Source organism: Cydia amplana, chromosome 3 (assembly GCF_948474715.1).
Source record: "Cydia amplana chromosome 3, ilCydAmpl1.1, whole genome shotgun sequence".
Classification (NCBI taxonomy): Eukaryota; Metazoa; Arthropoda; class Insecta; order Lepidoptera; family Tortricidae; genus Cydia; species Cydia amplana.
This window is the reverse complement of record NC_086071.1, coordinates 6,688,238-6,715,774: the sequence shown is the minus strand read 5'-3', so window position 1 is coordinate 6,715,774 and position 27,537 is coordinate 6,688,238. Positions and strand designations below refer to the sequence as shown.

The following is a 27,537-nucleotide window of genomic DNA, read 5'->3' as shown; positions in this document are numbered from 1 at the left end:
AATCTAAGTAATATTTACAAATCCCGTGTTTTAATCAATAAGTGATACACAGCCAGCTCATAACAATTATAACACTAATACGGCACATGGATTAAAGTTTCACAGCAGCAGTTATAAAGCTGGTTAAGAGGAAAGTGGACAACCGTTTCTCCATACAAACTTGGTCCCCATTTTCCACTTTGTAGAAAATGTATACGACTCCCACTTAAGAGAATCTCACAAAAAGTTGCTTTAGTAGGTACATACATCATACATATTGTTTATTACGTCGTCTTCCGCCGAAGTTATTTCTACTCAACATCAAGGAAGAACATAGGTGTAGGTACAAACTTGTAAAACATTGTTTTATAACTGCCGTGCAGAAGCATATTAAGAATACACTTTAAATAGGTGTTTTAAAATATTTTTGGATTCGATTACTTTTGGAAAATAAAGTGGTTGAAAGTAAAGACAAATTAAATTACAAATTATTTCAAAATTAATCCCAATAATTTGATGCATGCATCTTGTTTATAAAATAATAAACCTTAACATTCACGGCAACGTGAATCGTAGAGTAGTGAATAGGTAACGCATATTCATTAAAATGACAGTGTCAAGATAAATTAACCGCGCTATGATAGGTACTGTCTTTACGCCTTCTCGATACTTTTTACTGTAGGTAGGTATAAGCATTTGTTCCAAGCATTGTAAAATATGTTTGAAGTGAAAACCTAAAACACTCGTCGTATCCCGCGAGACAGTACCCTCGTCACAAAACTTTAAGCTGACAATTAGCTGTTGGTAACCAGTGAGGTTTGCTACATTTGGAAATTTCAAAATAGCAGCTCTACTACACTGTACCTAACTTATTAGAACACAAGCACCCTGGTCATCGAGGTAATACTGTACACGATACAACCGACAATGTGAATAAAAACTACACTCAAGGGCAGTGATAATTCCGCGAAAATCGACCAGTCTACATTGCTCTTGTATGTACATTTTTATGACAAATAAATACCTATGAGTATTTGGTAAATGTAACTACATATTTAATGTACTGACACACTACAGATTTAACATCGTAAAAAATAAGAGAAACACATTTTGTTTAAATGCAGAACATGTATACCTAATGCAAAATTTACAAGTGAATTTGGCAATCAAACATACCTATTTAAAAGGGGCTCGTTAACCAATTTAGCGATAAACTCAAAACTTTTATATACCTATTACCCAGTATTTGTTTCATTGTTAAAAATGGATACAAAATAATTTAATATAAACGATAAAATTAATATATACTTATTTTGGAAGACATTTTTACACACAATTATCAAAGTAGGTATTTGTTTTGACGAAATATTTATAAAACTTCACTGCACATCGAAGCTAGCAACTAACGTCTACATATCAGATCCACCAATAAGATTTCCACATTCGATGAAAGGAGTCCAAACATTCTCCAATAACTACCTACCTATAATAAAATTAGGACTATTAGGAGAATATATAAACTAAGATTTGTTTAAAAAATATGCTAAGCTCCATGGACCTGCTCTTGTCAGAAAAAACTTGCAAGCAAAAATCTACATTGGAATTTTTGGGCGACATTTACGTATTTTATAACATCTCACATATTTTTATTACAAAACCGTGAAAATGTCGTCCTTTAAAATTAATATAGGTATTCGAAACACAACAGAGAACACTTTCAAATAGGAATAACACATTGCCTGGTGCGATGTATATTTAGGTAATTTAGGCAATCCAAAGACTTCTCGAGTAGCGAACATAAAACAACAATGTATTTGCACCGAACAAAGGACGAGTGTGATATCTAGCCAGAAATACCAAAAATGTAGTAACTGCGTAGTTGCGACACAAGAGCTCGAAACGGTGCACGTGAATCATACCTTAAGCGCGTATTAGATCTATACGATTATCCGGCACTTGCAATCTGGGGCCGGTCAACGGGTGCTACCACCCTAGAACAGCAGTTTTCCGTTACATAGAATGTCAGGACAGTTACCAATAATATACTAAAAAAATATTTCCACAATAGACACATCTAGTTGAATCTATTAAGTGGTAATTTTTGACAATTCGATACAAAATGTTTTTCAAATTTCAAATACCTATAGTTAACTATGTTCTAATATTTCGTGAAACGGGAAAGTCAGCGCGACCAACAGAAATTCATGACACCGGCCCCAGGGGCCGACCAGGCGACAGTGTAGATCTGATAACCGCTATACATTCTCAGTTTCATAAGCTCGTTTTATAGTAAAAGACATAAAATAGTTGCGTAAGTAGGCGGAAAAATCAATTCATGACAACACATAAAATATTAAGATATTTAAAAACGATTATGCAGAGTATGCATATTGCATAGGTAGCTATGGAATTCCGCCAGACTAGCTATCTTATCGAAGGCCGTGAAAATAGCAATGTTAAAAGCAATAGCCCACCGAGAGATTAGAATTGAAGTCAGTAGCCTCACCAAGGTGAAAACAAAGAAGGCCAAGTTCAATTCATTTTTCGATGAGAACGGATTTGCGCGGCTAGCTAGCATGCCACTAGCCGCTCTTCGCAATGAAGATACGTTAAGAAAATAAACTAGTGGACGCATGTCAATGTGGCCAGACTTAACCATGCTAAGCAGAGATTTAAAATGCATACCTAAGTACAGGAGAGTTTAGGTGTGAATGCTCATACGACCGCGACAGAATAGGAAACTTTATCACGGGACAGTCAAGAATATCTGGCGTCAAGTGATTGAATGTTAGCTTTGTCTGCAGTATTTAATTTAACCCCGGAATCTATAGTTATTATTTAAATCGAAAATAGAACAAGGGACGAATAAAAATAAACATCTGCGATTTATGGATGATCCTGTTCGTCCGTCCCCACACCACGTTAAATGGTGGAAACTGCCCGAAACCATGTATAATTGTAGAATATAAGAACATTAATTAGTGTAGATCCAAGAAAAACATAATATTACAATTCAAAACGTCAAGCAAAGCTATTAAATTCATCGAGTATCAGTACAATTCTGTAGTAAAGACGAGCAGAAAAGAAATGTATATTAGAATAAAAAGCATTTCTATATTGTAATAAAATAAGTATATTATATTATATCATTATGCTATAATTAATTTAAAATATGGCCAAAGCTGTGACTTTTTTTTACTTTTTTAATAGATATAAACCTTGACATCGAGATCAAATACACAACTAAAACAAATTAAATGTGCTTGAGTTGTGTTCACGACTTTTCTTAAAACTAGGTAAACATTATCACTAGGAACAAACACACAGATCAGATACACACGTGGTTTACTTGTGTTATAATCTATATTCTATAATAAAAGTATTTGGATCACCTATTTACGAGTATTGATAACCGTGCAGTAAACGTATCCTACCGATACACTTTTTGCCTAATAGTTAAATGATCCACGTTTTGGTATTAAAATATCCCTTTCAACTACACAGCGCACAGCAAGTCAGGATTTTATAGTTATTTCTCAAACATAACTTAATCGAGGTAAAAAATACTGACGCCATTGCGCGTGTGGACACATATTATAACTAGCTAATCTCGTTGAGCGGTTAAATGCTTCGTAAATCTCAGCTTGAGCAAACCAGTATTGAGCAAGCGCGGATCATTGTAGCACCGGGGCGGGGTTGATCGTGCGCGGCTCAGAGTTTGACGTCGTTGAGTTGCTGCACGTTGACGAGGATGTTGAAGGTGGCGCCACCGCCCGCGCCGGCGCCCGAGCCCACGCGCGGCAGCGCCTCCTCCTCGTCGCGGTCGCGGTTGTTCCTGTTGTTGTTTGTGTCCTGGGGACAAATACCATCCAGACCAGACGTTATATGCGGATCGCGGACATCTTATATAGGTATGTCAACAGAACACTCCTTGTACCCGAATCCAACTGAGCCGTGGCTTTGATTTTAAAACAATTATTTTTATTTTTAAGCAGTGACATCTATTCTTGCCGTTAGAAGCATGATATACCTACGGATTACGGGGCATGGCTCTAAATACGACATAAAAAATCTTATGCATATTATTTCTACGAATCTAGGAAATCGCATTATTGAAATGTAGCAGGAAACAAAATAAAAAAACCAGCCAAGTGCGAGTCGGACTCGCGCACGGAGGGTTCCGCACCATCAACAAAAAGTAGAGCAAAACAAGCAAAAACGGTCACCCATCCAAGTACTGACCCCGCCCGACGTTGCTTAACTTCGGTCAAATATCACGTTTGTTGTATGGGAGCCCCACTTAAATCTTTATTTTATTCTGTTTTTAGTATTTGTTGTTATAGCGGCAACAGAAATACATCATTTGTGAAAATTTCAACTGTCTAGCTATCACGGTTCGTGAGATACAGCCTGGTGACAGACGGACGGACGGACGGACGGACGGACAGCGGAGTATTAGTAATAGGGTTTCGTTTTTACCCTTTGGGTACGGAACCCTAAAAATGACTTTAACGGTATTAAACAGCCAAGTGGAAATGAAAGTTACCTGTCGCAAGCGGGGCACCTTGCTGGGGGTGGCGCCCTGGCCGGGCGGGCGCACCAGCGTGGCGCCGCGCGCGGCCGCCAGCTGCGCCGACAGCGGCGCCGCGCCCGCCTCCGCGCTCCTCGACGACCCGCTGCTGCTGCCGGACTCTGAACTGTAAGCAATACTTCCAGTTTCAGTTTCATTTAATTTGTTAAACATAGGTAACATGAAAGATGGTAGATACATTAATTTATACATTTGATCTCTATGTTTTACCCACTATGCAGGTGTACAAAATTGTCTCGTGCGGTTATCAAGTAAACGCATGCTTATGTCTAAAAAAAAAAATCTATTTATCTGTTGAACGATAGTACATTGATTGTGCCAAGACAACCCATCTTATCCTTGGCAATAGAGTACCTATAAAGTTATAAACCAAACCGCAAATACGCCACCCTGCGTCGTGGTGGCGCGAATTTCGCATCATCGCCCGATCACGCGGCGGCGCACCATAAATATCATAACACGCTCAAATGTAAAATATTTTTGTTTATTTCCACGCAATCGAAGTTTTATTCTTCATTTTATATTTAAAGATTTTTATTTATTTTATTTAGACTTTATTGCACAGTAAAAAAATGTACAAAGGCGAACTTAATGCCAGAAGGCATTCTCTACCAGTTAACGCTTTCATCACCTCATCATTTTTTCATTACCTAGAAAATAATTAAGTAAGACATAAATGTAACAAAACGCTCATGTCAGGCGTAGATACTACCACTCGACACATTTCAAATATGGCGGCACCCCCATACTAACTTGTCGACATGTGTGTTGTTGTTGGCGCCGTCGCTGGGCCGCCACGGGCTCTCGGCGGTGGTCTCGTCGTGCAGGTACTCCGGCTCGGGCTCGCGCTCCACCGGCTGATGGCTACCCACAAATATACCAAGTTAATACATTATCTAATTTAATAATATGCAAAGGTACCAACAAAAAAGAAAGATCTTCAAGGCTAGTGTGATAAATCAAATCATTTAGATACAGAAAAATCAGCAAATACACTTGACTGATGTCGTTTGTATAGGCATCTCTCTCTTTTTTCGTATTGATAGTAAGTTCAACAGCCAACTGCAAGATTGACCAAAATAGTTATTTTCCATACAAATGCGAAAAAGAGGAAATTCGAACCGAGTGGCGATAAATTAAAACACGACCGAAGGGAGTGTTTTAAATCGACACGAGTTGCGAATTACCTATTCGCACGTGTATCGAACAACGTTTTACAGTACATATGGCACTTTAAAGTTTCGACATACGCACGAAAAGTGTTATTTTACGCACTAGTACGGATATGCCCATTAGTACTGTAAAGTTTATTTCAAGGTAGGTAAGCATTTAGGTTAAATATCGTTACATTTTCTCATTCGTTAATTCTCTGCATTTCTGCAATCAGTACGCTATCAGCTATGTGTCATCATCCACCTCGCCTCTCCTGCCGACACCTGTACAATACAATACCTACACAAACTCGTATATATATATACGACTTGTTTAAGCTTATGTTACATAGTATGTGTTTAAATTGAAATCTATCGGAATTTCTTATTTTACTACATATTTTCTACCAAACATAATCTAACAAAATCCGGCAACGGATTATCGTGCAATAATCACAAAGTACGGCCCAGACAGACAAATAGCTTGTGCTCAAGTAGGTACCTCATGAAAACGGAACGACGTAAGGCTCAGGTTTCGGTCAGAATAGTCGGCAATGGTCAATGAAGCACATTGTTACGGAAAGATGAAATAATGTGGTATTCGTTACGTAGGCGTCGCCAGCTGATGGGCTAGGGGGGGACTGTAGATGTGGCCGATGGCCAAGGGGAGGGGCATACATTTAGTTACAAATTTTATTCTCTAGGAAGAGGCTGCTGACTCCCCCTTCCACCGCCTGGCGACGCCCTTGGTAGTATTATGCGAATAAAGGCAATGGTGCAAAGTCCCTTTTGATATAGAAATACTTGTTTTTTTTTTACATTTCTGGAAATGTTTATTAACCTTGTATTAAACCACAACTTGAAGTGTTCATTCATTATAATATTGTACCTATTTGAATACTCTTTGGGTAACGAGTTATTCGCTTTGCGTAGTTATTATTTACATACGCAATAGATACTAATCAAACTTATAACCGAATGCACGAATATGTACCTATGTATACCTACGTATGTATGTATATAATGCAATATAGATACGTATTGGCGGAAACATATTTACATGATATTGTAAAAATTGAATTTATAATAATACGTCATAAACCGGTTGTTGCATATTTGAACACAATATTAAAGACTTTGCCCGCTTAAAGAGATAGTTGAAAATCAAATACCTAATAACAGAAGTTCTAATCAAATGTTTCGGTCACTCATGTCTATCCTAACATTTAACAGAATATCGTATGCAAACAGTAAGTAGGTACTGTGTATGTGTGTTGTGTAGAGTAGGTACTCACCCGGAGGGAAGGTGCGGGCCGCGCACGTAGCAGGGGTTGTTGTAGAAGTTGGCCTCCTGGTTGCCGGCCGACTCGCGCGCCGGCGTCGGCGGCGGTGGCCGCTTTATGAACGGGCTCGCCGCTTCTGGGAACAAACAACGCACTTTACGAGTTTACGCACTGTATAACTTTTCACAAAACTAGATGACAACGCGCACGTGACACTTGTAGTGATAAAAGGCTACGGTAACTGTATGTTTAATGTTTAATTGCCTCCAGAAAACTCATGTAGCGACTTTAGTTTTAAATTTTAATTCTGTATTTGGCCGTTTTGGCCATGCAGATTTTAATTCCGGTAATTACTTTGTAAACGCCGCTAGAAAGAGTAGCAACTTTTTAAACAAATTAAACAATCAACTGCTTTTTCATTATTGCTAAAAATATGTCGTCTATAATCTACAGGTCGACTAAAAGGCATCTAAACTTGTATAGATAGGTGTATATAGGTAACACAACTAACGGACAACTGATCATTAGCACGCGTTTATACTTGCTAAGCATGTGTTTGCAAAATCAACTTTAATGCGTGCGCATTTAGACATAACAAACAAAAGAATACCAAAGCGAGGCGACCTTGCTCAAAATAAACGACTTCATAACAGAGAGAAGAATATGACTAAACCGAAATAAATCACATTACGTAATACTAAAAGTGAAGTACATTTGGTTACCTATAACTTAATAAGTATGGTGAGGTGGTAGTTTGATAGATGAATGCTTTCTTATTTACATTACAAAAACAAACGTTTATAGTTATGTATTTTAAAACAACAAAGAGGCTTTGTAATTGTTATTCAAATCTCTATGTAGGTATAGGTAAACCAGAACTTTGGGAGTATTGTCAAGAGGGCGCTCGTTTTGAATTTTATATAGCAACAATTTGTATAGTGGGGACAATGGAAATTGGCAGATGATTTTTGTTTTATTCCGACAACTTTAATAAGTGCGAAGTTTGATGTTTGGATATTTCTTCGGTTTTTACGCTTAAATGGCTGACTCGATTTAGATAAAATGAATAGCGTAAAGTCAATTTTCTTTTTTTGGTTTCTTTTTTTTTAGGTTTGGTCGTTTAATTACGCCCTTACGCCCTTCGCTAGCAATCCGTGATACCGATGCATGCGATACACCTAATACACAAATCAAATGATTACAAGACATCAACCAAATCGTGACGACCTGACTATAGTGACATTTATCCATAAGTTTGAAACTTACCCGTCAATTCAGATGCTAATTTCGTTATGTTTTCTAATGGAAGAAATTTCTCTCCCGCACGTTTTTTTTTTCCAATAAATAACTATATAGACTATTTACAACTTTTTTCTCTGTAAAATCTAAAACTTTCGGCATGATTATTGCAGTCTAATAATAATTCACACGAAACTAGACAAAGCAATGTTTACATTGTCAATATTGACAACTATCATAGAGGGTAATTGTTGCCATTGCTAGAAATTAGTACCAACAAATTTCCGTAAAATGGCGCACCCTCAATAGATCCTGGTTCACCTATATTTAAACTAACTTGTTTGTCACGGTAGTTGAAAGTATAACTATCTACATACCTATAGCAGTTTCCTCAGTATCGTCCAGTAAGTAAATAAACACCTCAGCTGATGAGAGCTAACATTTAATTTATAGCAAGCCCTTCAAACAACCGCTCTTACTTATTTCTTCGACGAATAACCGTTAATAATTAAATGTTTAGTTACGGCCTCACGGCACAAGGACTGTATTTTGTGTTTTTAATTTTAAATTGGCAAAGCCGCAACGAGGATAAGTGGTTTTACCAGACTAATATAAGATATGAATAATATGGATTTATGATGTCATGAATGATTAATAAATAAAATCAGAAAACGCTAAGTATATTACAAACGTAGTAAAATTGTGAGAAGCGCATTGAAGTGTATAGTCACCTGCAATAATATGTTAAACAACGAAGGCCGCAAAAATATCTGACACGATCTTACAAGCCATAAGAGCGTGTCACATATTTTTGCGGTCTTCGAAAAGAATTTAGTTAATACAATTGGCACTAACTATTTAGTTGTTAATGTTTTCATGTCAATGTACTAATCAAAGAGTAAAGTGTGCTAATTCACATTAAATACTTACCTAAATCAAAGTGACGTATTTAAACGAGCGTGGCCTGACGTCAGTATGGTTGGTCATCGGTCAGTGGGTATCGTTCGACGTGTCTATAGATTAATTTGGTTTAAGCTTTGTTATCGGCGATTCCAGCGCTTATAATCTTATACATTTTATAAGGAACGCAATAGCCAATACACCGGATTGTCGTGCTGAAGTAGCGATGTACTTTACGCTAAAAAGTCGAGCGAAGCCCAACGTTCGGAGAGCGCTGGGCGCCTGCGGCGCTCCGGTGGTCGGATGATCTTTCATACCTAATCTGTATTGTTACTACATTATACGAATATTTATACGTAGGCAGAGTAACGTTTATCTTATGTTATTTTAATATCCTCTCCGCTGTTAGTTTCATTCACTATCTATAGTATTTATATCTATCTATCTAATACCTTTAAACGAGCAATTGTTGTTTATTTATATATTTATATATATTTCGGGGCTCTCGGAAACGGCTCTAACTATTTCGATGAAATTTGCTATATGGGGGTTTTCGGGGGCGAAAAATCGATCTAGCTAGGTCTTATCTTAGTGAAGCTCGGTCACCCAGATATTAGTATTTATGTAAGATGGTAATGTTTTGACACTTAAGTACCTCCTATAAAAACTTATTTGCTTACACCCTATCTACTTTATATACTTACTACGTAAACTACGTTGTACATTAATAATGTATTAACAGCAGCATAAAAGACAACAAGAATAAGAAACAAAAGCTAAATCTGAAATCGTATCCACTTCCAAGCCATGAGAATAGAAAAGACCTAATATTTGTAATGAGGCATGACGTCATTCATTCATGAAGGTCTCGCTCGTCAGTCAGCTGAGCCTCGCTAGACCAAAATGGAGTTGTGTTTCTACTTAGCACGTGGGCAGTGGGTAACGGACGACGAGCCGTCCGTGATTTGGATATGAGCTATGACTAGAGTCTACATATCATATAGTTAGGTTAGCCCCATTACAAATTTGTATTTATTAATTAATTATTATTTTAAATAGAATCTAGTCGTATACTGTAACTACCAATTTCTTATTTATAAGGCGACTGAAATTATAATGTAATCTGTCTCAATACTGGATCTGAACAAGCATAGGCACTGGTCTGGTTACTACTCTGGCTGTGGCTATTAGTATTTACCTTCGTCAGTGAGATGCGGCGGGTGCGGGGCGGGGGGCGACTCGGGGCGCACGGGTGTGTAGAGCGTGTTGTAGGGCGGCGGCGGCGGCTCGGGCGCGGACGCGGGCGGCCCGCTAACGCAGCTCGGCTGGAGCGACGTGGTAGCTGCGTGGTCCAATAACATTGTTATAAAGGGCTTAACACACAATAGGGATGATGACACATGTTGAATTTTATAACAAAATCTAGTAAAATAGATAGCAAACGAGCAATTTATCACAATAATGTCAATATTCAACTCAAATATTGAAAAATTAGGTACAAAAATACAGGACCTGAAAGATTCAAAATTAATTTTTTTTTAACTTTCAAAAACGATAAAAGTAAGGGTACTATTCGATTCCTTACATTTCACCCAAACAAATATTGTACAGCAACTATATACATAAACGCAATATTTCACCGACAAAAACGCAATTTTCTTGTTTTGTCCATACTACAAGATTAAGATGGGCGATGACGTCACGGCCTCTGGCCGTTTTGAATAGGACGTTTCGCGAGTGAAGTGCGACTGTCGGACTTTGACTACAATTTCTGACTTTTGTGTTACTTTAATGCAATGGGTCCCATATAGACATTTGATCCTAAAAACAAACCCGATCGATTGATAGCATAAAAAAAATTAGTCATGTAGCCTATTATCAATGATGAGATAACTTCTGTTTTCTATACGTTTACGTAGGGTGGGATAGATAGGTACGACCAGAGATGCGATTTATTTGAAATACTTCTATTTAAAATGCAAATACAAAATGCAAAATACCTATTTTGTATTTTGCATTTAAATGCCTTTTAGTAAAAAACATTTTGTATTTTATTTGAAATACTTTTCGAGATGTATTTTGCATTTTTAATATTCATTTCAAAATGCAAAATACTTTGTGATTAAGTTTAGCCAACATTACCAGTCAAACAAAATGAAATGAACGAATAACGCTTGTATTGCCGAATTTGACCGATAGAGGCGTCTGCTATCTAGCCATGCGCGCCCTTTTTATTTCTTTGGTCAGAGTGCGCGCCTTATAGCCGTCATAGAGAAAAAAAAAGCGGCCAAGTGCGAGTCGGACTCGCCCATGAAGGGTTCCGTATTTAGGCGATTTATGACGTATAAAAAAAACTACTTACTAGATTTCGTTCAAACCAATTTTCGGTGGAAGTTTACATGGTAATGTACATCATATATTTTTTTTAGTTTTATCATTCTCTTATTTTAGAAGTTACAGGGGGGGGGGGACACACATTTTACCACTTTGGAAGTGTCTCTCGCGCAAACTATTCAGTTTAGAAAAAAATGATATTAGAAACCTCAATATCATTTTTGAAGACCTATCCATAGATACCCCACACGTATGGGTTTGGGGAACCCCAAAAATTTTTTGTTTTTTTTTTCTATTTTTGTGTGAAAATCATAATGCGGTTCACAGAATACATCTACTTACCAAGTTTCAACAGTATAGTTCTTATAGTTTCGGAGAAAAGTGGCTGTGACATACGGACAGACAGACAGACGGACAGACAGACAGACAGACATGACGAATCTATAAGGGTTCCGTTCTTTGCCATTTGGCTACGGAACCCTAAAAATACATAGAGTGCTCACTCCATACATCAGTTTTAGTACCAAAAAGACTATTAGCATCTAGTATCGAGTAGCGGAACTATCAGTACTGCTACTTGACAATAGATGTAGCACCGACCGGAAAGTCTTATGCTGTTGAGATAAGACTTTCCGGTCGGTGCGACATCTATTGTCAAGTAGCAGTACTGATAGTTCCGCTACTCGATGCTAGATGTAGACACTGAAATTAGTGAAATTAATAGTCTGAACTGATGTATGGAGTGAGCACTCTTGTCTTACTTATTTCTCTATGTAGCCGTTTAGACTCGCGGCTCGGCTCCCGGCGCGTCTCGTGGCTCGCCTCGACACACTCGCATTCGGCTTGTCATTCGGTTATAAACCTTATGCCGTGCCGTTAGTGTTTAAATTATATTAGCTCGACGAGCTTGCGAGCCACGAGAGTCTAAACCGGCTATTATGTCTGACTAGTGTCAATGTGAAACGAAAATGACAAACATTATCTATTCTATGGCTATTCTCATGATAAATACCTAAAATAAACAAAAATATCTGAGATTTGGTCAAAAGGTATTTTATTTTGAAAAAGCATTTTGAAAATACCTATTTTGCATTTAGCATTTGAAATACAAAACGCAAAACTATTTGGTATTTTGCATTTGAAATAGTAAATCTGAAAAGTATTTTGCATTTTGTATTTAAATGCTTTTTTAAAACCATTTTGTACATCTCTGGGTACGACATAGGAAAACATCAAATAATGACTGACTCAACTCAATCAGTTCATCTCAACTTGAATAAGTATTATGTTAATCGATTTTCATTCAATCCATCTTGACCAACTCAACTTGATATGGGGAGATATAGATCCTCGGCGGTTACTTAATTTTGTTAGTTTATTTAATAAAAACTATCAAATGTCCATTGTAACACAAACGCAAGTCTCTTTCTGATAAAGGAAGCAACTTAAATGAAGACTTCCTTTTTAGGGTTCCGTAGCCAAATGGCAAAAAACGGAACCCTTATAGATTCGTCATGTCTGTCTGTCTGTCCGTCTGTCCGTCTGTCTGTCCGTCCGTATGTCACAGCCACTTTTCTCCGAAACTATAAGAACTATACTGTTGAAACTTGGTAAGTAGATGTATTCTGTGAACCGCACTAAGATTTTCACACAAAAATAGAAAAAAAACAATAAATTTTTGGGGTTCCCCATACTTCGAACTGAAACTCAAAAATTTTTTTTTCATCAAACCCATACGTGTGGGGTATCTATGGATAGGTCTTCAAAAATGATATTGAGGTTTCTAATATCATTTTTTTCTAAACTGAATAGTTTGCGCGAGAGACACTTCCAAAGTGGTAAAATGTGTGTCCCCCCCCCTGTAACTTCTAAAATAAGAGAATGTTAAAACTAAAAAAAATATATGATGTACATTACCATGTAAACTTCCACCGAAAATTGGTTTGAACGAGATCTAGTAAGTAGTTTTTTTTATACGTCATAAATCGCCTAAATACGGAACCCTTCATGGGCGAGTCCGACTCGCACTTGGCCGCTTTTATTTTAAAAGTTAAAAACTTTACATGTATGATAGCCAAGCAAGAAAATTACGCTTAAAAATAATAATCTGTATAAACATACGAGTCATAGCGAGTCGGATTTAACGATCATTGGCAACGTAATGATCGCGCTCAGACCTCAGACGTTGTGATGTGACAATGCGTAACAAATCAACCAGGATACGTCATCGCGCCGCATCGCAAGTGTGACCTTGAATACTTTGACCAGCACCTTTTACTTTTATAACCGCCTCGTCTGGTCCTTTCTCGCGAAGACAAAGATGTAAATATAAAGTACCACCGCGGCAAATTGAAGCCGAAAACTCGGATGTGATGTGTTAGGTCAGAACTCGCCCGCGCGTCGTTGTGTATACGAATCAGCTGATTATATGTACTCCTGATCTAGCAACTGTACACTTGTACCTGGCTGTATGAATGGCGTTCTGGTCATATATGTACCTACACAACCTAAGAAATAAACAACGCACCAACTTGAGCAACTTGTATTTTATGAACATAGGTACTAAGACTACTAAGGCCATTCATTACAGTAGTTAGCTACCTAAACGAAGGCCAGACACACGTTCCAGAACAATCGCCAGTATAGTTTATCAGAAATAGATAGCACGGAGATATCGACATAATTTTTCCCTGATTCATTTATTAACCAAAGGTACTTTTGACCATAATATACTAATTACTCAAAATGCTTAAGTAGTTTATTTATTATTGTCATTGAGCTGTATTAAATACTTAAGTACTTACTAAATACCAAATTCTACACAGTGGAGAGTAGGTACTTTTAAGGTAACCTCTGCAGTGTCTGGATGTCTTAATTCTTAGTACAGTCAACCCTCGAGTCCCAGGGATTACATCTAAGTTCCAGGGGATTTTGACTCATAAATTCTCGATATCGCGTCCTCGAGACTCGACCGGGCACAGGGTGTTAACATATGTCAAAGATTAGTGACATAGGTATAAGACGACTTACATGCGAAGACGCGGAAGGTGTCCGTGTTGCGCAGTGCGTAGACCACGATGGCGACGGCGGCCACGAAGAGCAGCACGCCGCCCAGCGCGATGGCCACCCACACGTAGGCGGGCGACACCGGCGCCGACACGCACTGCAGCCCTTGCACGTCTTCCGTCAGCCTGTACACGTCGCACAATGTTACTCTACAGATATACATAACTTGGTACACTTCTTTTACTTTAAAAATATTATCTATAAATAAAAAGTCAAACCGACTTCAAAAAGAATACTTCAAATAAAATATTATCCCGTTTTATATGCGCTAGCAACTGAAACGTTTGAAGTCGGTGCCAGTGCCTAGAGGATTATTGACTAAGCACCCCCCCCCCCCCTCGCCCCTTGTGACCAAGCGTGGTATTTTGGAAACCCTCCTTCCTCCCTAAACTGATCACGTAAAATGGGTACGTTCAGCAGGAGTCTGTTTCATAATATTTTACAATTTATAATAGAGCCCTAATAACAATACGCCCTACTACATTTAATTTTATGGAAACTGTGTAGAGCTAGGTCATCTGGTTTGCAAGATGTAACGCTAGTTTATTTAGTTAGCGGTAACAACAATAAATATTATATAATTATGACGCGCAATCGCGTCGGCAAGTGACACGACTCAAAGATCAAAGAGCCAAATGAATCATAAACCAGTCAAAACACTTGTAACAGTCATAACGACATAGCGAGTAACCACCCGCGATGTTCAATTGGTATCCTATTCCCATTAAAACCCATTCTCTTCATACCTACTCGTAATTACGGTAGGTTACGGATTACGGATCACATGTCGGTGCAGTCAGCAGCAGCAGACACCTACGTGACTCCGCTTGCATACAAACTTCCATGCAAGTGGTGTACGTTTTCGACTTGAGTACCAAAGTACTTACTATGTAACCAACGAATAAAAAGATAAGAAATGTACCCTTCAAAGCAGACTCCGCAATCAACGACCGAGGTGATGCATTTGTTGTTGGGGTCGAGTGGGGGGCTCCGGTTGAATTCCGCGCAGTTGATGCACTTGCGGCACATGAACACCGCACTGTCGCAGTAGTATCCGTCCGTGCAGTTGTACAGGTAGCCGTCGCACTCGATGGGCTGCCCTGCCGCCGCACCCCACCAGGCTGCCACTAGCAACAGCGACCTGCGGATATATCACAATTAGCGCAACCAACACAATGACGACGGTAATCGAGTAATGGTTAGGTACGCAATCGTAATGCGTAATTAAACAAAGTTGTCTAGAGCTCGTGTTCTCTTATTTTTATACCTAAATTTTATACATCAAGTAATTCAAGTACTAACCCTATATGAATATTTTATTTATTTATTATTTCAAATAACAACCACCCCATTTAGACCCCATTATACAAGTTATTCCGTATGATTTACATATTCACCCATAAACATAAGTGAAACGTAACAAACCACTATGATTATGACCCAGACCATATTAAACTACTTAAGTAAGCTATTAATACAACTAATGCCTGTATGTAAATAGTACTCACATAATTAGCTATTACTTCCAGTTAAATACTGTTTTATACACCTATTCCCTCTACATATGAAATAATATGACACGTGTGCTAACTCGGAGCACGAATACTAAAGTAATGAAGCAAAATATTTTAGCCTAAAAATTATATCTATATCAGTTGAGATATCGAACCTCCCTATAGTATTAGAATAGTCAATAGAGGATTTTCATTGAGCACATGTTATGTTATGTAGAGGTATAAATACCTTATAATGTCGACATCTTCTTGAACGATATCAAATCCCTAGAACGTGCCCCAAGTTCTGACTGAGCTACAACCTTGTTTCTTTTAAAATTAATATAGACATTTCGTGGCAAAAAAATAGGTGGTAAATAAGATATGATATACCTCATCTTTTTTTTATTCTTACTCATATTCATAGTATTCACATTCATATTTCATAGTAGTCACAGGTATGTACGTATTAACGTACATACCTGTGAATACTATGAATATGAGTAAGAATAAAAAAAAGATGAGGTATATCATATCTTATTTACCACCTATTTTTTTGCCACGAAATATCTATATTAATTTTAAAAGAAACAAGGTTGTAGCTCAGTCAGACATAAGTTACTAAGCTAATCCATGTAAAAGTGATCAGGTTATTGACTGCAATCAAGAACCTATCAAAGAGTAATATGCACTAAATATAAAAAGATCATAAAAAGTAGCAATGTCTCACGCAATTACTACAAATAAGAAACACCAATAGGATCGCCTAACCGGCAGCTGGTAACCAGTGTGATGTGACTCACCTTCTAGAAAGATCGCAAACAAAAGCAAAGGACCAGTTTTACCTGATCTTAGAAAAGGTTCATTTCGCCGACCATTTCAAAGAAGCAATTAAGTAAACTTTTTTCAATTCTGTGACCAAAACACTTTCGCATAAACAGGATGTTAACGGGATCTTATTAGATACCTATTATTTGTTGTGATATTCATGAAGAAGGCAAGTTTTATGCATAGGTAGGTATTATGTAGGATGCACTAAGGAATACCTAACTGTAACTTGAATGAGTAACATTGATTTGGTATGATCGTGCTTCACGGAAAAAACATTACCAAGAGCATAAACGACCTTCAAAGCTCATTTATACAAGCGTAGGTGTAACGAACAAAGTACAATACCAAATGTTACACTTACCTATACTCGAAGGTACCTATACATATATAATATCCTAACTTTATGTATGTTTAGAATATTTGCAAATAGACTTATGTTAGTAATGATTTTAGCCAATTTTAGGTAAACATCGTTACACGAGAGACATTACTTAGTCTAGCCTAGCTAGACTCTTGATTACATAAGTACCTGTACATGAGTAAACAAACGATACAAGCCTTGACTCCCTCACCTACATATGTACATAAATAGTACCTAACACTGTTTATAGTAAACGACAAAGCTGCAGCAAGTAATACCTATTGTACATGTAAGAACGCTATTAAAACGAGCTTTGTTTACCTATAGTCATTCGAAGCGTGCGCAACCGAGACAGAGCAGACAGTCACATATCACATATTAAACTTGTACACTCCACCTAGGTTGTTGTTTAACATAACAAGTAGGTTTCAATAAGTAAATGCGTGGACAAGCTTAATAGTAGGCTAGTTATTATACATAGGCTAAGTCTGTACGCTAGCCGCTGTGACGTGGCCTAACATCACACGATAGTGGTCCGATCCTCCATACCGTTGTCCTTATCAGTCAATTAATTGTTGTGCTTACCGAGTGTAATGCAATCAGGATCTACAAAACAATTTTGCAATACATATATATTAAGTAAACATACAGAGACCCGGGCGGAACTAAAGGGAGTCGCAGAAAAAACAATATTGGGAAGGGAACCCTTGATCTAGATCAGTGTGTTTTAATCTGTGGGGGTCTGTCCCCCCTCCGTAGAGGGGACGTGGATAATCTAAAAATCTTAGAAAAAAAAACAAAAAGCATTACGTACAGGATATAATAAAATCACAAAGGTTAGAGACGCGCGAAAAATAAATAAAGCCAATTTCGTGTGATAAAACGTAATAATTACATTGAAGTGACCGAAGACTATCTGTATTTAAAATTCAAATTAATTAGAGATGTATTTCATGAACATTAAAAAATGGTTCCTTTACGACTAGGTAAGGCTTTAAGGCTACTCGACTCTACACGATGGCCTAGCGCCGGACCAGTGAGATGGCCATGCGATGGCGATGGCTTCTCTACACGATGGCCCAGCACTGGACCAGTGAGATGGCCATGCGATGGTTGAAACGCAACTACACGATATAGTTCTGGAATGGGCCACGTGTATATTACTGCCATCGCTGGCCCACTACCTTTGATGTGCGGACGAAAAACCGACACTGGCACTGTGGCCTGGCCATCCCATCACCATCCCGCCGCGCCATGCCATCCGACACCACTACCCTCTCTACACGCTGGCCCATCTTGGTGGGCCCGAATGATGGCCCATCGTGTAGGACCCATTAAATGCTTGACACACCTTACTTAATTCAGTCCTGCTAACTAAATAGGATTAAAAAAAACATCCTAGTTAGTGGAGTCACTGAAGTCAGACTCTTACTAAACGCGGGTTACAGCTTTACGGTTTCAGATTTAGGATTCTGAATTAAGTACGATGTGTGAAGACATGCACTGTAACGACGACGGTATATGTACTTTATTCTAATAAGGAATTATTTTAAAATTAAACTATAATTTCTACTTTCACTATCTACCACCACCAATGATAAAAATAAACTCATACGCAATAAATTCTACGATAAAAAGCAGATACGAATATATACTACATACAATACCTAATATGAGTACGGTTGATTAATTAAATCCGGAAGTTGGCCTAGTTTTTAAAGGATGTGAATCATAACATTCATATCATATTTCATAAGTATTATACCATTGATAGGTAAGGTCCCACCCTCATATCCATAATTCGGTAGGTAGGTTAATTTGAAGTTGTTTACAGGTTTTTTACCACCCCCGTTTGGAAAGACCCGTGTTTATTCCTTGAAATAAGGTGTGCAAAATTGAATTTGGTAAAAATTATGAATTGTTTTTTCACATTAGCTGGTAAGATGGACTTTTAACTGATGATTCTGAATATGTAATTTGTACTTGATTTGTAATGATTTACGGCTAATAGTTTCCTTGCGATGGTGAGGTGAATAACTTTAGCAAAGTTTATTCACCCCTCGTGCCTTGTTTAATACCTCGCAAGTCTCGCAACACATGCACCTTTTTCGCAATCTTAAAAAAATAAAAAGGAAGTAGGAACATATTAGGTATAAAGGGAACAATAAGTTTAGGTGTACAACAAGCTGGGCTATTATTCCGATCGCCTACCGAGTACGCGACTCATTGAACAGGTTTAAATCTGATCTCCGTTCACGTATACTTGTTACGATACTCGATGTCGCTTTTACTGGCTCACTCGATAAGAGATAGGATGGAAATATATACAGGAGTCGAGATGAGAAGGAGGATGCATCGTCGTCTCACGAGAGAGGAGTACGCGCGACGAGTCGTCGATCTGCTAGTGATTATTCACTGCACTATTTTAATTCAGAATCCACACGTGTCCGCGCTACAGCTACTACAGCATCCCGCGTTCGTCGATGATGCAATCACAGCTAGTGCTAATGTTAGTGCTAACTAAATCCACGCACAAATCTGTATTATCATTTAACTTATCGACCGAAGCGTAGTATACAGTAATATATTTCTATACTGTATATATACTTACTATACGAGATAGTATTTTTTGTTACTGGCCGCTACAGGTCATTCATAGATAAAAAAATTGTAGTTTGTGTTACAAGGGATCAAAATGATATATTTCCGTCAAGGGCGTACATTGAATCCTGAGCGTAATGAGGGATTCAAGTGTTAACGCCCAAGACGAAATAATTTTGATAACGTGTGACACATACTACTTTTCACATCAGCTATGAGGAAAATAAAAAAATCTTAATGTTGACACAATCTGATGCTTAAGCAGATTATTTAAGCTAAAAAAATAATGTGCAAGTAAATGTAAAAATAGTGTGCTATAGAACAGAAAAGTGTTATGTTCTTTGATCCCTCCTAGCAGGGAGGAAAAGTGCCACTTTGATCCCTCCTAGCAGGGAAGAAAAAGCTCTTTTCCGAATAGGTGGTGTGAAAAGTAAAATTCAGACCTAAGTATATTTTTTTTTTCTGCAATTGCCGAACAAGCATGAACAGCTATTCTTGGGTTTGAACCTATTACTCATCCACCATATAGTCCGGAGTACCGGACTTAGCCCCAGCTTTGTGTTCCCTAATCTTAAAAAGGAACTGCGTGGAAATCGATTTTCTGACGATGAAGCGTTGAAGGCAGCAGTGGAGGAGCATTTTGGCATATTTAAAAATGAAAATATCAAACATATCCTACGTATTTGTTTGATTTCATTCGCATAAGAGTATATACCTACCTATTTATTGAACGCACCTCGTAGACAGTATGTATTTTAAAGTAAAATATGTGGGAGACCGAGCTTTACTCGGAAAACATATAAAAACTCAAAAATGCGCGTTTTTCCCAGAGATCCTAGCTAGATCGATTTTTCGCCCCAGAAAAAGCCCATACACCAAACTTCATCGAAATCGTTAGATACGACGTTAGTTTAGTGTGCCGCCTACGCTGCGTACCTACTACACCTACCTGCATAATTCGACAAAGCTAGACACATTATTATAATGATTACGTACTTATTTTTCTATAAACATAATGAAAAATTACGTACCTTATCATTTTTCTGATGCATTTAACAGTGTATAACAATATTTCCACCACTTTGACAATAGTTAAGCAGATAACAAACACTTTCCAGAACATGAAAAAACCTCATTAGTGAAATGACGCTACAATTATACCTGTGAGGTTGGACCTGCCAATGCTATTGACAATAAACAATACCGAACTGGCACTTGCGGTCCTGTCCTGACACGTCACGTTATGTCTGAATTCCCTACAAGCTCCCTACCCTAAGTAGGACTTGTTTTGAAGAAACAATAAATTAATTGTGACGTTATCTATGAAAAGGGAGCTTATTGTCGATGGCGGTTACGCCATTATTAACGATGCTCCGATATAAATACAATGCCGCGCGACGCTGTGCGGCGTAAGCGCCCCATCGACAATAAGGTCCCTTTTCATAGATAATGCCCCAATTAGTCAAGAGCGAGTCGGACGCTGGCTATTAGTGGTTCAGACGTCTTGCTACCTATTTGTATTCACAAAATATGAGTATCCTATTTTTTTTATACTGGGAAGGGAAGGCTTATTTTATTGTGCAGGCATTTTATTTCAAGTAGGTACATACCTGTTTGTTATTGTATTTTTTTTAACTGTTAACATAATACCAATTACGGTTTTTGGGGTTAGTAATGGGTTAGTACCTCAAAAGGAAAAAACGGAACCATTAGGTATATTAGGATCTAGGACAACTCGTGCGTCTGTCTGTCTGTCACATCACAGGCAAGGACCGATTGAGTTGAAATTTGGGACACATATGTGACATATGTAAGACGGTGATGACGACCTATGAAATGAAAGGGCTTGTTTCGAGGATTTTAAATATAAGGTCAATAGGGGTGACTGCTATAGTTATTGCCAACTTATTGGCCACTACATTGGGCACTAGGTATGTACTATGTAGTAGCAATAACTACGAGTACTACGACTTACGAGTATAGCAGTCACCCTACCTAGGTATTATAATTTTATAGAAACTGACATTATACACATTTATTTGTAAATGGAACAAATCAATTGTATCTATATATCTAATCTAATACCTTTAAACGAGCAATTCTTGTATATTTATTTATATATTTATATGTATATATATTTCGCGGATCTCGGGAACAGCTCTAACGATTTCGGGGAGTTTTCGGGGGTGAAAAATCAATCTAGCTAGATTTTATCTCTGGGAAAACGATCATTTTTGAGTTTTTATACGTTTTCCGAACAAAGCTCGGTCTCCCAGATATTAATTTTAATGTGAGATAATAATATAGTATTTTTCAAACAGAGAGAGAAGGGTACGCTGACAGACGTCATCTCAGTACAATTTTGAGAGAATTGGCGTTTTAAGATTATAAATTATATTATAGAGATGACACTTGTCACGGTACCCTTCGTGGTTAAAAAATACTATAATTTTAAGTTAAAGGGGATGTATAGCCAGGAAATTAGAAGGGGACAAAATATATGGCGCGCCGCGCGCCGCGCGAAATTTTTGACGGAAAAATGGGCATTGCTCGGGTTTTTACCTTTTAATCCTTTTATCTCATTTGCTCTGAAAATATAAGTTGTACTTTTGTTTAAAATGTTGGTCGTCAGATCCCTCAGAAATATCACTAGCAAATTTTTAGTTAGGTACTAAAATTATAGGTAGGTACTGCATCGGTATGCAGGCCATGCAGGGTAGCGATAACGATATAATTATGTACTAGTAAAATAAGTTTTCGTGATATTTTTCTATTGAGCCAGCTTTAACCTTTTAAGGTTTTGGTTGGAGTTTGCCCTTGCAAATATAATCTAGTTTCCGTATGTTTTTTTTCATGGGATTGGCGCTTGATTAAAACGTGTAAAATTTCAATAATAACTATAAGTATGAAAACTACAATATTGCGCTAGCTCCCTCTTAAGAAAATAGGCGAAAGTTAAGAGTTGAGTTCAGATTGTCACTTGTCACCCTTGGGATAAGGAACCCTAAAAATAGGGAATAAAAATGGAATAAAATGAACAAAATTTCAATAACATTTTAAGTAAACCTCAAACTAGACATGATTATAAAAATTATAAAAAACCGGCCAAGTAATTATCGGACCTCGAAAATAGAAAGGGTTTCGCAATTATTTTTTTTACTGTCACCTACTTATTCATTTTCTCTTACAAGTTCAGGAAATAGAACTTTCTGTTGGTTATTCACTTGTTGTTACAAGTACCTACAGGAATCAGAAAATATCTATATCGTAAGACAATTCCGACTGTTCAGAGTTAACGTGAAATTTAATTTCATACAATAAATAAACAACCAAATTGATAGATTAGGTACCTACCAAACCAACTAAAGTCCCTGACATTGTTTCGCCGTCACTCAATCCAGTTTGCCAGAATTGATCACATTCTCTACCATCCCTCCGATTTGCTCCTAGTGAGGCAGGTATGAGTAGGGTTGCCAGATGGTCGGGATTTGGCGGGATTCTCCCGATTTTAGCATGTGCTCCCGATTCCCGACAAAGTAAAAATTGTCCCGAAAAACAGCTTTACGTTATAAAACAATAATTAAGCTGATATAGTACCAATAATGTAAAATATCGTTGTTTTTAATACAATAACTTTTTTTTCCCGACTTAAGTCCCAAAATCCCAAAAAATAGATATTTTTTCCCGATAATAGCGTCTTTCGATCTGGCAACCCTAGGTATGAGTCACCGCAGCTTTGCGATAGCGGGTGCCTTGCGCCGACTGCCACGGCGAAAAAACATAAACAAGAATACAAATGGAAACCCGCAACCATTCGTTGTGCGAGACGAGAGGGAGAGGACCGGGCCTGCCGGGCGGCCGGGCGGCGGGCAATGCCAAGGATCGTATGATGAAATATTATGCAATCGCACATGGCAACAATAATAGGTGGTATCTATGCTGAGGTTTTGAGGTACCTAGATTATAAGGAGGTATTAAATAGTAGATAAGTATAGTATGTTTCATTCATCAAAAAAGATAAGAGAAATGTGAGAGGATTGATAATTGTACGTATTCTTAAGTACCTACCTCATTGAACCTTGCACAAGACAGTCCTTTAGCGTTATACAATAAGTCCTATAACAATGGCAATTTTCTCAACAAGCTCTAATTATTTTTCGCTAAAAATCTAAAGTTGTGAAGCCAACAAAAAACATGGGGTGGGGCAGCGATTGTCTCGAAAATTATCTGAAGTAGAGTGAATAAATACTGGCAGCATGGAGCATCCTGCACTTTTATCTCGGGCTGCTGAGCTCAGCGTCCAGCCAGCCTATTATGGATAGCTTTATCCATCTTTATCCACGTGATAAAATAACTGTCACTGTTTAACACCGTGGGAAAGAAAGTGACGGACACCGTTTTATCACGCTGTCACGTAGACAAGAACGACCATCATATCCGTACAGGTAAGCTGGTTTAGATCACCTAGTGCCCTAGTCGCGAGATTACCCCGGAACCTTACCTACCTCCAAAACGGGAGGACGGAAAGAAAGTGCCGCGCGAGTTGTCTTTTTGCTCCCTATTTCCACCTACCTACCTGTAGGTATGATTTTCATACGAATGGAGTATGAGAAATTCAACTAGGTAATTTGTTGTACCTTTTCATAGGTATAAAAATCGGATTAGCTATAAGTACTCACGTCACTCACGTGTTTATGGACTTTCCGAGCGATTATACGCGAAAACAATTAATTTATCAAGAATTGGTCTTACAAGATCCTTATTTCTGCGGAATACCTTTCCAACTACACTCCACACACACATTAGGGTTAGAAGAGAATAAAACAAATTGTATAAAAAATATATGATTACATAACCCTTAGCCTTAGGGTATGAAAGAATCCTTCTCGCACTTGGCCGGTTTTTTGACATAAGCTTGTAACATATTTTATAGAGATAAAATGTATTGTAGGTCCATGGATTGTAAGATATATTTCATTCATTTTACTGCCATGAATTAGTTAAAATTTGTAATTTTTCAGGGTTCCGTACCAAAAAAGGTCCAAAAGGAACCCTAAAGGCTTCGTCACACAGGCCCGTTTTCCGGGCGAGGCGTGAGCGGGGCGCGTCGCTTTTACATATTAAAACGCTCACGCCCCGCCTGGAAAACGCGCCTGTGTGACGGAACCTTTATGGTGCGACTCTGTCCATCCGTTTCGCGTTCGTCTGTCACATTGCTAAATATCTCGAGTACTACTTAAGCTAGTTATGAAAAACCCAAAAGATTTTTTTTCATAGTAAAAATATATGTGACGTTATCTATGAAAAGGGACCTTATTGTCGATGGCGGTTACGCCATTATTAACGATGCTCCGATATAAATACAATGCCGCGCGACGCTGTGCGGCGTAAGCGCCATCGACAATAAGGTCCCTTTTCATAGATAATGCCTGCCCCATATACCTACTTATGTGAAGGAAAATGTGAAAAAACCATTCCCCCCATTCCATTTAGTTATAGATGGTCAAGCAGATCTTGTCGGTAGAAAAAGCGGCAAATTTGAAAAATGTAGGCGCGAAGCACCGAAGGGATAGAAAATTTGAATTTCGCGCCTTTTCTACTGACAAGATTTGCTTGACCATCTATCTATACCTAATTTGCCGACAGATGGCGCTGTACACAATTACGCTTCTGGCCAAAATTCTTTCGTTTATACATGAGAAAATTGAAAGTTTAAACACTTTGAACTGAACCCTCGTGCGCGAATTAAACGAACTCGCACTTGACCGGTTTTTATTTTTTCATGTGAGTAACTTGCAACATTTCTGTGTTTTCACACAATCACTTATGTTTATTAATCCATAATGTTGTAATGTAACTGATAAAGTTAAGTGAGTGTTGATACGGATTCTTAATTTTTTACTGGTTTTGAATAATTAAATATTGAAAAAAAATTCTACCAATCTCCAATCTTAAAGAAAACTTTTGGAAAATACTTTTTTTTTAAGCTTTGAATTTAGTATGGAGTATAAAATTATAGCTGGTCAACCAAATCTTGTCAGTAAAAAAAGGCACGAAATTCAAATTTTCAAGGGGACGAATTAGGGGGCGCGATTTTCTTCGCGCCTACATTTTTCAAACTTGCCGCCTTTTTCTACTGTCAAGATCTGGTTGACCATATTAATATAGCTTTTAATAACTGGTTAATATTAATATAGCTTTTTGACTAAATCTATTATTGCTGTTTTTCTTAAAGCTAAGTACTCCTAAGCTTATAAGTTTATCAACTGGTTCATTATTTATAAGAGGCATGAAGCCAAAGCACTTGAATGCCTATCTATGGTAATAATTTGAATGGACTTTTGCATATGCACATATATGATTCAAATTTAAAGTCATTTATTACATGAAAGAAATTTAAATTTGTATTAATAGAAGAAGCTAGACATGTTCGTTCACAAGTTAAGTGATTTGTGTGATCTATATCTTTTGTTTAACTCACTCACACTTTAATTCACTAAAGATTTAACTCGCTTATACTTGCTTGGTCTTTCCCATTCATGATTTGAATGAGCCAGCTGAGCCAAATGAGTGAGACAATCAAATTTCGAAAGAATTTAGTGTGTCGGGAAAACATGACGAGTATGTATCGCGTGATTCTCTATATCTCTCTACTCACCCCTGAACAATATAGTCTACAGATCCACTAAGCGAAATGGGTTATATGTATGTATATACCTCCACAAGCAAAATATTTTCAACTCAGTGAAGTGTTATGCAGATCTCTAGAAGAAGCTTACATTTTTCAGGTTTATAATATTTTTACTATTGCATCTGGTTTCATGAAAGACATTAAATATTTATTTAGAAGACTACCAATTAAGAAATAAGTAGTTTAGAAACACTCAAGTATCATTCTTAAGGGTGGTATTTATTTATTTAATCTTTATTACACATAAGAAAACACACTGTACAAAAGGCGAACTTAATGCCATAAGTAGTGAGAGAGTGAGACGCAATGCACGATTGGACCAATAAATTAGACAGGTGGAATACAAACCTTACTTATGAAGTTTCATTTCAGTTTCATTCTACATATATTCTGAAGTTAACACGTGTTTGGAAATATAGTTTTGAAATGCATAGAAAATAAAACCGTAAAAAATTTAATTATGCATTGTAGGCTAATAAATAAATGATAACATAAATAAATATAGTAGTCATTTGTTAAATAACTTTAAAGCATTTTAAAGGTACTTACAGTTTGGATTTGAGAATTCCCTCCATCGGTGCTAATGTTTTGGAAACTTAACAAACTAAATAAACAAATTTCTACTACGTACACTAACTAAAACTACAATTAACTACCATCAGTCAACTATAAAGCGTAAACAAACCCATTTCATAAAAGGTACATGAAGTCTTTCAAGTTGGCCCAACACTTTATATTAATTTAATTCAAAATTATAAACTTGACTCACTACACATTAATATATTTTATTTAATGTTAACAATTATTTCTTATTTAGTTGCACTTCACGACCAGCTCACGCGCGAAATTTCTTACAACTGAAGTAACTGAACTGACTGACATTAGCGATTTGTCACAAATATTGTAGACGAAATAATCATACGAATGAATGCGTTGCGCACGCGCATCATGCTTTCTTGTCGCGGCCTATCTGACAAGTTTCAACCTGTACGGATTATCTCGGTCTTTGTTTTACTT

The 27,537-nt window shown here is 37.5% G+C and overlaps 1 protein-coding gene across 1 annotated transcript; it reads right to left on the bottom strand.

Moving 5' to 3' along the window:
* Nucleotides 1-3,682: 3,682 nt before the first annotated feature.
* Nucleotides 3,683-27,283, bottom strand: LOC134662914 (ESX-1 secretion-associated protein EspI-like). The gene is made up of 8 exons (XM_063519218.1): nt 27,070-27,283; nt 15,466-15,684; nt 14,508-14,668; nt 10,342-10,485; nt 7,017-7,140; nt 5,324-5,434; nt 4,526-4,676; nt 3,683-3,831 (listed from the first exon to the last, which is right to left on the bottom strand). Exons 1-8 carry the CDS (start codon nt 27,093-27,095, stop codon nt 3,691-3,693), a joined length of 1,077 nt encoding a protein of 358 aa, XP_063375288.1. The 5' UTR covers nt 27,096-27,283; the 3' UTR covers nt 3,683-3,690.
* Between the last annotated feature and the right edge of the window lie 254 nt (nt 27,284-27,537).